The 14,204-nt window shown below is 34.4% G+C and overlaps 1 protein-coding gene across 1 annotated transcript; it reads right to left on the bottom strand.

Annotated features, from left to right (window-relative positions):
• On the bottom strand, positions 7,039-13,638 carry LOC109726948. Its single transcript, XM_020256774.1, has 2 exons — positions 12,942-13,638; positions 7,039-8,703 (listed from the first exon to the last, which is right to left on the bottom strand). Exons 1-2 carry the CDS (start codon positions 13,346-13,348, stop codon positions 7,356-7,358), a joined length of 1,755 nt encoding a protein of 584 aa, XP_020112363.1. The 5' UTR covers positions 13,349-13,638; the 3' UTR covers positions 7,039-7,355.

Raw genomic sequence — 14,204 nt, 5'->3', positions numbered from 1 at the left:
CTCTTTTTTTTTTTTTTTTTTCCTCTCATAAAGTTGGTGGACTCTTTATCCTACTACATGAATTTTGTTAACAAAAAGTTAGAAAAAGTGGTTGAAGAGGAATTAATTTTGGCGGGAAAATCTAGGCCCTTTTGTGCTTTTTTTTTTTTTTTTTTACTTTACAAAGTTGAATTTAATTCCCACCTATCCAAATTAGCAAGGGCAAAAAAGGAAAGTAATATAACGAATATTTAAATAAATTATTTATTATTTTAAAAAAGTTAGGAATAAAAATAAAAATTATATTTTATTTATAATATTGCTATTTTCAAGAATAACTGAAATTGTGTTTCCTTAATTTTATGAAATAGTCAGAAAATAATAGAAAAAAAGTGATGGTTGAATTAATAAATTTGATATAAAATATATTACATAAAAGAATATTTGAACTATAATATTATTTTTTAAAAATAATTTTACTTTAACTTTAATAAAAGCAATTTATTATAATATTTAAGTAGTACAAATGATATGTATTAATATAGTTAATAATTTTTATAATAAAAATAATTTATTGCATATATTATGTCTATATAATTTATTTTAATTCAACTTATAATCTTAATAAAACTTAGAATTAAACCTTGAACTCGCACGGTTCCAAATAAAAAGCGTGGAATGGTTAATCCCAAGCCACCTCGGGATAACTAAAATCACTTTCACATTAACGAAACATCAGCATATAATCAACTAAATCGGATCGTAAAATTTGATTACAATAATTTTAAAAAATCAAATAAAAAATTTACAGTAAAGTAAAATTTAAAATTTAAAAATTAAAATATCATGCGCCTCATAGTTTGAGAATCGAATCGAATCGAAAGCATAATGAACCCAAAAGCAAAAGTTACAAACGTGGATGTGAATGCGACATGTTGGAACCACTTATTAAAGTGGCGTGACAAATTGGGCCCAATGAGAGCACCAGAGTTAGTAATAAATATAAATAAATGTATACTAAACCCTAACCCAAGGTTTTTTTTTTTTTTTTTTNCTCAAAACCAAAAAGCAAAGGATCAAAACCCTAAAACATACGAAAAACAAAAAAAAAAAAAAAAAAAAAAAATTTAAAAAAAAAAAAAAAAAAAAAAAAAAATTCTAGAGACACACACACCATTAAAATTCAACAATTAGTTTTATATCTCTTCTAGAAATACTATGATAAATCACTACAGGTAATTAATGTTATTGTGGGGACAAAATGAGCCAACTAAATAAAAGATCTAAATCTCTATGTTATCTAAAATATCGATCGGACAGAAATAATGTAAAACAAAATAATTTTAATAATCCCTTTTACCTGCGTAAAATTGTGGATGTTAACTTACTAAGGCTACGTTTGGGATTGCGGAGAGATTGCGTTACGTGCGGTGAGAAACGACGATGGAAAAATATTTTGTTTGTTTCCGTACGTAATATTGCGTTCCGCATATCGTGTGGTCCCACCGGAGAACGCAGAATCATATTCCTATATGCTTTTTCCTCAACTCCATTTTATCTAATAGCGTTAGATAGACCTCAATACCAAACTAAGCCTAAGACTTCGTTTGGGATTGCGGAAAGATTGCGTTACGTGCGGTAAGAAACGACGATGGGAAAATACCCTGTTTGTTTTCGTACGTAATATTACGTTTCGCATATTGCGGTTAGCCGGTTAACGATATATTTTCTGCGGTCTCATCGGAGAACGCAGAAGCATATCTCTGAATGCTTTTTCTCAACTCCATTTTATCTAATAGCGTTAGATTGACCTCAATACCAAACTAAGCCTAAATCACGACTGGGAGACTTAAATTGATAACCTCGCATAATGGCTCATGGTTTCAGTTGAACTCAAATATCTGTGTCCTCCAAATGATCGATCCGATAAAAAACAGTGTATACGTAGTCTTAAATTTAATATATCTACAATGCTTATTTTATCTAGTGACTTAAACCTAACTCTTAATTTTCCAAAGGTCTAATTGATTGATTGAGTCAAAGGAGAGGCTTATAATATAATCAATTAAAGCTTTGTTATTTATAATATTATATATCTTTTTGCTGCAATTTGCATGAATCTCTTTTTCTTTTTTTTTTCTCTCTTTTTGAGCTTTTACTCTTTTTTTTTTTTTTTTTATCTCTCATAAAGTTGGTGGACTCTTTATCCTACTACATGAATTTTGTTAACAAAAAGTTAGAAAAAGTGGTTGAAGAGGAATTAATTTTGGCGGGAAAATCTAGGCCCTTTTGTGCTTTTTTTTTTTTTTTTTTACTTTACAAAGTTGAATTTAATTCCCACCTATCCAAATTAGCAAGGGCAAAAAAGGAAAGTAATATAACGAATATTTAAATAAATTATTTATTATTTTAAAAAAGTTAGGAATAAAAATAAAAATTATATTTTATTTATAATATTGCTATTTTCAAGAATAACTGAAATTGTGTTTCCTTAATTTTATGAAATAGTCAGAAAATAATAGAAAAAAAGTGATGGTTGAATTAATAAATTTGATATAAAATATATTACATAAAAGAATATTTGAACTATAATATTATTTTTTAAAAATAATTTTACTTTAACTTTAATAAAAGCAATTTATTATAATATTTAAGTAGTACAAATGATATGTATTAATATAGTTAATAATTTTTATAATAAAAATAATTTATTGCATATATTATGTCTATATAATTTATTTTAATTCAACTTATAATCTTAATAAAACTTAGAATTAAACCTTGAACTCGCACGGTTCCAAATAAAAAGCGTGGAATGGTTAATCCCAAGCCACCTCGGGATAACTAAAATCACTTTCACATTAACGAAACATCAGCATATAATCAACTAAATCGGATCGTAAAATTTGATTACAATAATTTTAAAAAATCAAATAAAAAATTTACAGTAAAGTAAAATTTAAAATTTAAAAATTAAAATATCATGCGCCTCATAGTTTGAGAATCGAATCGAATCGAAAGCATAATGAACCCAAAAGCAAAAGTTACAAACGTGGATGTGAATGCGACATGTTGGAACCACTTATTAAAGTGGCGTGACAAATTGGGCCCAATGAGAGCACCAGAGTTAGTAATAAATATAAATAAATGTATACTAAACCCTAACCCAAGGTTTTTTTTTTTTTTTTTTTAAAAGAAAAAAAAAAGGAAAAAGAGGAAACGGTCATGCGACCGTTAAGATTCAAAATGAGGGCCGTTGCTTAAGCAAAAAAGTCAAACCAATGCGAAGACCCAAAGTTACCGTTGCATGAAAAAAAAAAAAAAAAAAAATCGTATATATATTTATGGTAGGAGTAATACAGGTACATTCTAAAATAAAATATACGTCTCGCATTTACTTTATCCTAACTTAGGATGTAAACGGGGCGGATCCGAGGGCGGAACAGTTCCCTCACCTTCCGCTCAATTTTTTGTCGGGATGGGTTATTTTTTATTTTATTTTTGACTTCTACCTACCGCTTCATTCAGGGCGGACGGAAGTGAATTTTTGGCGAATTTTTTACGGATCGAGACGGATTAAAGGAAGAAAAGAGCCTCCCGCCTCCCGCCTCCTACTTTATTTACTTGGCGGATTAGGACAGATTCGGGACGAGTTATATTTTTTTATCTACTGGGGGTAGTTCGTGGCGGGAGCTCCATCGACCCGGATCCGTTTGCATCCCTAATCCTAAAATCATTTTTGTCACATTAATTTTTTTAAATTTTACTAAAAATTATTTCAATTTTTATCAATTCTAAATTTACAGGTGTAAGATATACACCCCCTTATCGGGGTGTACAAGAAATATTTTCCTTAACATTAATTTACTTCACAATAGTTTAGAATATTTTCACTTTGCTACCACTTGATTCAAACTTTTACGCTTCAGTACTCTATGGTTTAAAAAGTTATATTAATCATCTTACAGTTTTCTTTTTAGGGTATTATCTTGTTATTTTCAAAAAATATCATTTCACTATTCTATTGGACCACAAATTTTTTTCATAAAATAAAAATAAAATTATTAGTGTAGTTACTAAACTAAGTAAAAATGTGCCAAACCGTAGGAGGCAAATTGAAGTTTAGTCCATATTTTTATTAGATTAAAATACACTAAATTTTCTATAAGTATCCTTTTTCTATTTTTTTTTCTGACTTTCAAAAATCTACATTTTATTCCTCAAAATTCTTCTCATTATTCCGTCTATTTTTTATATTTTACATCTGAAAATATTATTAAAAATGATAGAAATATATTAAAATTTATTTTTTTTCGTATAAAATAAGTAAGGATAATTTGATTATTTCGTTCCGACCGTTAACGTTATCACCTCCTAAAATTATTTTTAAAATTTTAAACTTAGCAAAATACATAAATTTTTTAAAAGCAAAAATAAAAAAAAAATAAATATTCACACAAAAATTTTCTCCAATTTGGCCTTTATATTATTAGGCACAACAAAACAAAATAAGGCCCCTTGGAATTCGCGTACTTTTTACGACTTTCGAGGTCCACTGCACGAGTTTTAAAGCTGGCCAGTGTAGTGCCCATGTTTTTTTTTTTTTTTTTTTTTTTTTTTTTTTTTTTTTTTTCATATCATCTACAACCAAGTGAAATAAAAATTTTTTTAAAAAAAACCAAGTGAAATTAATATATGGTGGCAAAAAAAAAAAAGAAAAAAAGTACAAACTTAATCTATGTACATTAACAGCTATTAGATTAATTTGTGTTATTTTAATCAAATTATCGGCTCACAGGTCGAAAGTTCGATCACTCGCTAGTTCGTTTATTAAACACAACGCTCGAGCCCTTAGCTTCTTCGAAAAATATGTTTATTGATTCCACCTAAATAGGACTCGTATTGATCTGACTACGGGAGCAATTTTTTTAAAAATTTTATAATAGTTTACTGAGATGAATAAAAACTTGAAATTTAATCATGCAAAAATATAAAAATTCAGCTATCATTGAAAGATAGATTAAACATTATATTTTGTAAAAAAAAAAAATATTAAAAAAGTTTATACAATTGATGAATTTGACCAAATTCGTCACAGAATAGTAAGTAATTACTCAATAATAGCAAAAATTATTTTTGTTACTAGTAAAATTAGCTCTGTTAATAACATTGTCGTCCAAAATTATAATAAATTAGGAAAAGAAATAAAAAAAAGGAAAAAAGGAAAGGGCCCTAATAGATGCTCGTGGATGTAATGATGTTTTATTACATTTTTCAATTTTTTTTTTTTTTGGTTCCCAATGTAGATAAGTATAGGTTAAACTATAGTAAGGATTATCTTTTTTATTATTTTTTAATATATTTAGTGTTTATTATTTTTATTGCTACTAGTGTTGCAAGTGGAGTTGAATAAAATAATAATATATTTTCTGACACTCTAAACAGAAAACTGAAGCATCCAAGGTTTGCGTCAACTATTGCTGTACAATAGTGTTTGTAAAATATATTGTAAATATATTAAAATTTTATTTACATGCATAAATATTTTATTTAATATATTTTTAGAGTGCGTCTGGTATGCTTCTGGAAGCACGGAGCACTCCGTGCTTTCAAGTTGTTTTCGATGTTCGGACTTTCGAATCGACGATCGGCTCCGTTAGACTTGATTTAGAGTATTTGAAGTATCTAGAAAATAAATTTTACGATTTTTCGATATCATTTGCCTAGTGATCGAAGTGGCTCAAAGTCAACGGCTGAAAATAAAAATCTTACAAAATATGATGATATAACATTAAAATTTTAGATCAAAGTTATTGATCTTGTTTTATATGGTATAAAGAATTTTCTATCAAAATTTCATGTGATTTGAATATTTCTACACCGTTAAACTTGCAAACGGCTCACCACAGCCGTTAAAATTATTGATTTTGAGCTCCTTCGATCACTAGGCAAATGATATCGAAAAATTACAAAATTTATTTTTTAGGTACTTCAAATACTCTAGATCAAGTCTAACGGAGCCGATCGTCGATTCGAAAGTCCGAACATCGAAAACAACTTGGAAGCACGGAGGGCTCCGTGCTTCCAGAAGCATACCAGCCCACTCTATATTTTTAATATATTTAAAATATATATATAATATTTTGTAGATGAAAATTTTAATCATAGTCTAAATATTCAGACAGATTTAAAATGAGAGTGAATGGTAACAAGATACCTACTTTGTTGAACAATTGATCATTAAAAAAAAAAAACTATCTATATGCTCTATATATAGATGTAAGGGTTAATTTCATATAGATCTCTACAAACATAGTGAATGATAAATATATTCTTAAAAAATTTAATTTTTATATATCGTTCCTACGAAAGTCTTAATGTTTTCAAATATGTCCCTCTGGTTCATTACCGTTGGCGAACTGTTAAAAAACTATTTATCTTTTTAATTTTGCCATTACAAATATTTCTCAAAAAATTATAACAGTATAATATAAGAAGAATAAAAATATCAGAAATTAATCATAGTTAACTATTTAATCTATGATTAATTAAATTTTTCTAACGGATTCTAGCGGCAAAAATATATTTAAAAATATCAAAACTTTTGCAAGATCAATATATAAAAATTAAGTTTTATAAAAATATATTTACCATTCACTATATTTACAGAAACCTGAATGAAATTTATACAAGATGTTAAACTTTATACCTGCTTAATCCGTGAGTTCACAAAACCTTTTCTTCAATAAGACTGAAAAAATACCTAACATAGCACACATCGAAACACCAACATCGTAAAACAAAAGTGGAGCCAAACAGACACATAGTAGGCATCGAAACACCAACATCATAGAAAAAAAAAAATCCATTATCCACATCCACTTCAAAGCAATTACATCAAGAGTTCATTTGTCCTCCACAAAGAACAAAATAAAAAAAAAAAGGACAAGAACTAGATACTGGACATTTCATTTCATTTAACATAAACAACTAACAACAAACAAAATAGCAAAAAAAAAAAAAAAAAAAAAAAANAAAAAAAGAAGGAAGAAGAAGAAGAAAAAACCACCCACACAGAGTTACAGTCACTTAACAACAACAAACAACAAAACAAACATTGTCAGTTACAATTATCTCAAACAAATGAATGAACTACAACCAATTCCTACTCAAATTAAACACCATTTCTAGAGAGTGAAAAGTGAGATCATAATAATAATAATAATAATAATTAAAATTAAAATTAACAAGCACCCACACCACCACCACCACCACCACCACCACCACCATTGATTAAATTTCTCACAAACATATATGTAAAATTAAATCATCATCAGCATTAAGAAGCATCATCATCATCATCATCATCATCATCATCATACTCTCACTCTACCAATGTACCCTTCTCTATCCTCCCCAGAATTTGAGCTCAAGCCAATCCCACTCATCCCCTCCTCCCCCACCATCTTCCTCTCATACTCCAACTCCTCCTTGCGCACGTGCCCGGCCGCGACCAACGCGCCCTCGTCGCTCACGCTCCCGAAGACGAGCACCAGGCCCCCAAGGAGGCTCGCGAGGAAGGCGGCCCCGAAGGCGGCGCCGATGCGGCCGGGGGACGCCGACCCGACCGCGAACCCCACCCCGGCCCCCGCCGCCCGCGCCCACGCCAGCCAGGCCGCGAACGCGCCCTCCTTCCCCGGCGGGGCGCAGTCCAGCAGCAGGACCCGGCCGAACGCGTGGAGCGCCCCGGCCGCGGTGCTCTGGACGAGCCCGACGAGGATGACGTGCGCCGCCCGCCACCTCCGGTCCTTGAAGTAGAACCCCGCGCCGGAGACGAACGCGCAGAGGAGGAACCCCAGGAGCTGCATCCGCACCGCGTCCGTGCGGAGGAGCAGCTGCAGGGCGTGGATTCCGGGGAGCGACAGGACCGGGAACGCAAAGTAGATGATCAAGAAGGATAGGATCATGACGGGCTTGATGCATAGGCCGCCGATGATGTACAGAATGCCGGCGGTGAAGATGCACATCGTCGAGAACGACGAGAGGAAGACGGCGGCGAGGCTGCCGACCGCGTGCGGGTAGCTGAACACGGCTAGCGCGTGCGATACCTTGTCGAACATGTTGTGCGCCAGCGACGGCGGCGACGACGGGGAGGGGGACGAGGAGATGGACGAGGCCGGCCGGTTGGAGAAGAGGCCGTGGCAGATGGCGATGAACCAGATGAGGCCGCTGAAGATGGAGACGACCCAGAGGCCGGTCAGCTGGTCGGAGCGGCGGAGCATGTGGTAGACGAAGGCGGCGATGACGGCAGCGCCGAGGCTCCCCGCGGCGGTGGAGTAGAGGGAGAGCTGGCCGCCCGCGGCGCGGCGGCGGAGGGAGAGGTGGCGGCCGGAGGAGCTGGCGGTGAGGCCGCGGAGCATGAGGGCGAGGTAGCGGGAGTGGGCGGAGTCAGAGACGGTGATGGCGGAGACGATGAAGATGATGTAGAAGGGGAAGAGCCAGGCGGTCTTGAAGAAGCCGGTGAGGAGGCAGAAGAAGGCGCCGAAGGTGATGGCCGCGATGAGGAGCAGGGATTGGTGGTGGCCGCGGTCGAGCTGGTGGGCGACCTGCGGGAGCAGCGGCGCTACGGCGATGACGCCCGCTGCCCACGAGATCACCGTCCAATGCAGCGCAGAGAACCGCGAGCCGCCGACGTCGATCGAGTGCTTCACCAACCTCTGATACCTGTTTTTTTTTTTTAAATCACAGAATCACGTTAGCAATAGCATACCGTAAACATGAGTTCATCATAATCTTTACCTTAAAAACAACAAAAACCACAAAAAAAGCTATTCGAATAAATTACAACATAATGCTAATAATATCAAATAATAGGATGAGATAGACGACAATGATTACGTATGTTAGCAATTGCATTAACAGTAAAATATCGTAAACATGGATATATCATAATCTTTACCATAAAAACAACAAAAGCCACATAAAAAGCTATTTGAATAAATTACAACAAAATACTGATAATATCGAACAAATACGAAGAGATGGACGACAATGCATGATTACGTACATTAGCAATCGCATTAACAATAACATATCGTAAACATGCATGTATCATAATCGTAAACTTAAAAACAACAAAAACCACAAAAACACGCTATTTCAAATAAAACAGTAACATATCGTAAACATGGATATATATATATATCATAATCTTTACCTTAAAAACAACTAAAACCACAAAGAAGAAAGGTATTCGAATAAATTACAACATAAAACTAATAATATCGAATAATCATTGTTGCGCATTAGCTACCGGCCGTTAACTGCGAATCAAACCCGCCATTAAACATAGCGAAATCACATCAAACTTAACAAGCTCCCCCAAGTTCATATGGTGAAAATTACTCGAATCAAAATAAATAAAAGCCGGGAGAGTGTTAAGGAACAAATATTTCGTCGAGACATACATTCTCAACCAAAAAGAAAAAAAAAATCCTGAGAAAATTAGCTGATTCAAGGGATCCCAATAACAATTTATGTGAAATTCGGTTTACCGATTTTATGCGAAAAATTACTTATAAATCATATTAATTTTTCGGTCTCCCCAAAACAAATTATGGATAACTATTTCCGGAAAAAACAAACTCTCATAGAAAATACTCTTTTCATAGGTTTTGTTTTTCAGATAAAATAATAATTCTAAAAACAAAAGGCAGAATCTTTTATGAAATCTGAAGATTTAAAAAAAAAAAAAAATTATTTTTTCTGAAAGCTATAAATATCAACCAAAATTTGTACAAAACTTGAAAAAAAAATAAAATAGAAAACCTTTTTTTTTTTTGTTGCCTAGGAACCAAACTAATAAAAAATATATATAATTTTGTAGTTAGAAAACTACATTTTTTTAATATTATTATTAGGAAAAAGCCAAATAATCCAAAAAAGTACAAGGCAAAGTGAAATTACTATTCTACCCCTGAAAGTTTTTAATGGGTTACAGCTGTTGTGCCACACAATTTCCCAGGAGAAAAGGGCAGTTAATAATGAAGGACACGCTTTTTATGCTTTTTATGCACGCTTTTTTGCGCAGTTGCTTTAATTTAATTAAACTAATTAATTAAGCTAATTAATTAACTCATTAGTTAATACACATTATCTAAATTTATAAATTTATAGAAATCGACGCTATGGGTAAAAATAATAAATAAAAAAAAAGGCAATATTATGAAAAAGAAAATTTATTACTAACTCTGCTATGCGTACACCAAATTGTACCCCAAAGTGTCCCCCATTACAACATGTTCTGTGGCACTTATTAATGCTACAGTAATTAGCAGGTGAGTGGTGTCGGTGTGTCAGTAACATGTGAATTTACCTTTATGCCCCTCAAATTTGAATTTGGGATCAGATAACCATATATAACACTCTCAGGGTATATTCGGTATTTTGCAGTCAAACATAATCAAGCACGTACCAACGGAGAAAACGACAAAAACTATGTAATGTGTAAAAAATAAAAATAAAAAATCACCAACAAAATTAACGGAGCAAAAAAATGTGTGTACGCAGAGCACGTGAACTTGTAAGCAGCTTAGTCCCTGAACTTTGTTTTAATTACAACCCCGTCCCGACAAAGTACAAATACTGTAAAAAAACAAAAGTATCTTTTTATAGTTATAAAAAAAAAAAAGAGAGACCATTATCCTGTTTAAGTAAAAACTCAAACAGAGAAAACAAATGATATTGTACTAGAGATTTACAAAAAGAGACAATATTTTCAACACTTATAGAGTAATTTTAATATATGTAAAAAAGTTCAAGAAATATTTTTATCAGGTAAAAAAAAAAATAAAAAGAAAAACAGGGACTATAAGAGGACCCTTAAATTAAAATTTAAAATTCCTACTGTTAAAGGGGGGAAAAAAACCATTTTCAACCATATTGAACCTTAATTAAAAGTAAACTACAATTTCCCAAAAAATAAATCGTATTGTAGGAGGAGAAGTAATAGTTTTTTTTTTTTTCAACAAACAGTGCTCAGTTTGGGACTATGTTGCAATATAGAAATAGTTCAGGGACCATTCAGAGACGTTTTACTCAGCTCAAACAAAAGGAAAAAAAATCCTAAAAATGATAGACTCAAGAAGTGTTCGGATTTTTTTTTTTTTCAAAAGTTTCAAGGACCGAATCACAATATCAAGATACTACAGGGCGCGTTCATACAGTTTACATCTACGAAACCCTAAAAAGGAAGAGGGAAAAAGGGACTTTGGTAAGATTTTTCTTTCAAGTTTACCCCTAAAAATACATTTTTACAAGAAACAGGGATAAAGTTGCAAAATAATAGAGGCGCAAAGTGTGCATGTAAACAAAAAAAGGGAAAATTTAATGACCTAGTTACAACATCGATATTGTACAGGGACCGTTCATACAATTCATAATAACTACAAAAAAAAGAGGGATTTTACAGGAAAAGAATAAGATTTTTTTTTTCCAAATTATTCTAGTTGTAGGAAAGTAAATAAAATGTTGAAGGAAAAAAAAAAGAAAAAGAAAAAAGAGTTCCAATGACCAAATCGCAATATCCAGATACTACAGGTACCATTCATACACTTTACAACTACAAAACGCTAACATATCTTTTTTCAAAAAAAAATCTAGTAATATCAAATTGTAGAACTAAAACGGAAATATTTTTTTATTTCCAACAAAAAACAGGGACTAACTTGCAAAGTAATAGAGTCTCACGAAGTGTTAGAGTTCCAAAAAAAAAAAAGAAAAAGGTTCCAAGGACCAAATCGCAATATCGAGAAAGTAAAAGGACCATTCATATACTTTACAACTACAAAACACCGAAATTTTTTTTAAAAAAAAACTAGCGAGATCAAATTGTCGAAATAATACGGATTTTTTTTTTCAACTAGTAGGGACTAACTTGCAAACTCGTATTCAAGAAATTAAGATAGAGAGGGAGAGGTTCCAAGGACCAAATCGCAATATCGAGATACTACAGGGACCATGCGTACAGTTTCCAACAACAAAATCCTAAAAAAAATTACAAGAACCGTTATATAGGGAGTAATTTGCAAATCTAATAGAGATCCACAAAGTGTTCAAGTTAAAAAAAAAAAAAAAAAGAGGTTCTACAGACCAAATCGCAATATCGAGATACTATAGGGACCATTTGTACACTTTCCAACTACAAAATCCTGAAAAAGATTTACAAAAAAGGTTTGAAATATCAAATTATAAAAGTGAAATTTTTTTCCCCCCAAAAATAGAGAGTAATTTGCAAATCTAATAGAGACTCACAAAGTGTTCAAGTCAAGAAAAAAAAAAAAAGAGGTTCCACGGACCAAATCGCAATATCGAGATACTATAAGGACCATATACTTTTAACTGTACTAACTTGCAAACTACTAGAGACTCACAAAGTGCTCAAGTTATTAAGAGAGCGGGGTTCCAAGGATTAAATCGCAATATCGAGATACTATAGGGACCATTCGTACAGTTTCCAACTACAAAATCCTAAAAAAAAATTTACAAAAAAGATTTGAAATACCAAATTGTAAAAGTAAAAAAACAGATTTTTTTTTCCCCCAAAAATAGGGAGTAATTTGCAAATTTAATAGAGATCCACAAAGTATTCAAGTTAAAAAAAATAAAAAAAAGGGTTCTACGGACCAAATCGCAATATCGAGATACTACAGGGACCATTCGTACACTTTCCAACTACCAAAAACCCTAGAACAAAAACCTAGGAGAAACAAAACCCTAGAAAGGACATGGAGGAGGAGGAGGACGAGAAGCGAAACCCTAGAAAGGAGAGGGAGGAGGACGAGGAGGACGAGAAGCGAAACCCTAGAAAGGACATGGAGGAGGAGGAGGAGGACGAGAAGCGAAACCCTAGAAAGGAGAGGGAGGAGGAGGAGGAGGAGGAGGAGGAGGAGGAGAGTACTCACAGCGCCATCTCCTTGGCGGAGCACGAAACGCCTCTCATGGTGGTGGTGGCGGTGGTGGAGGGGGAGTCGGAGGAGGAGGCGATTTGGGCGATGATGAGGGGGAAGAGGACGGGGACGAGCACGGCGAGGACGAAGAAGGAGCACACGGCGTAGGCGTACCACCCCACGAGCTCGATCCTCGCCGGGGGGTCCTCCGCCACCACCACCCCGACCCCGACGCCGACCCCCACCGCGTAGTCCCCCACACCACCCCCACCCCCACCCCTTCCTCCGTACGCCACCTTCCTCCTCCGCTCCCGCTCCGCCCCCGCCCCCGCCGCCGCCATGGACGGGGGCGCCTCGAGCCCCTTGTACGTCTCCTCCTCCCCCCGCTCCAGCGTCTCCCTGATGCTCGGGTTCTCCGCCATGCCTCCTCCTCCTCCAAAGGTGTTTGCGGAAATGCCCGTGAGAGAGAGAGAGAGAGATATAAAAAGATATAAAGAGGGATTAATTAGGGTTTCTTGTTGTTGCTGTGGAGGTGGAGGTGGAGGTGGAGGTGGAGGTTACAAGGAGAGGGTGGGGTTTAGCTCTTCTCTTCTTAGGTTTGGACGAAGGGAATCAAAACAGAGCATATACACAACAACACCATTTTTTTTTCCCCTTTTTTTTTCCCTTTTCTTTTCTTTTTTTTTTTTTTTTAGGGTTTTGGGTTTGGAGGAGCTACAAAGAGAGAGAGAGAGAGAGAGAGAGAGAGAGAGAGTTTGGGGGATTTTTTTTGTAGTGTAGTGAGAAGGAGGTAGTGAGGATGGGGGTTGGGAGAGTTAAATTGAGAGAGAGAGAGAGAGAGAGAGAGAGAGAGAGAGTGTGTGTGTGTGTGTGTGTGTGTGTATTTTGTGTTTGTGTTTGTGTTTGTGTATTTGAGTTCACTTTTTTACAAAAGAGGGGGTGGGGGAAGTGGGGCCCACATTTTTATAAATGTTTTGTTGGGAGTTTGGTAATTTGGGTGGACATGGTCTACCATGTTGGCACTTGATGATGAATTTTTTATTTTTTAAAAATTTTCTTTTCCTTTCTAAGAACTGTGTAGACACCACGAACAGACTCATCCAGTGCGTTAGACAGTACAGTATTATTCAATAAAATATTTTTTTTAAGAAAAATATAGCACGCTATTTGTTTCATTTATTCAAATAGTAAATTAAGCAATATGGGTGAGGCATCACAAATCTCAAAAGGTGGCGAGAAAAAAAAAAGATTAGGCCAACACACACTGGCCGACACTGG

This window comes from Ananas comosus, linkage group 22, assembly GCF_001540865.1.
Source record: "Ananas comosus cultivar F153 linkage group 22, ASM154086v1, whole genome shotgun sequence".
NCBI classification, from domain to species: domain Eukaryota; kingdom Viridiplantae; phylum Streptophyta; class Magnoliopsida; order Poales; family Bromeliaceae; genus Ananas; species Ananas comosus.
This window is presented reverse-complemented; position numbering and strand designations above follow the sequence as displayed.

Excerpts from the sequence above, each read along its gene's own strand:
- LOC109726948 (XM_020256774.1), bottom strand. The coding sequence starts at position 13,348 with ATGGCGGAGAACCCGAGCATCAGGGAGACGCTGGAGCGGGGGGAGGAG. Across the intron at positions 8,704-12,941 it reads TCCGCCAAGGAGATGGCGCT|GTATCAGAGGTTGGTGAAGC; the intron begins GTGAGTACTCTC and ends AAAAAAAAACAG.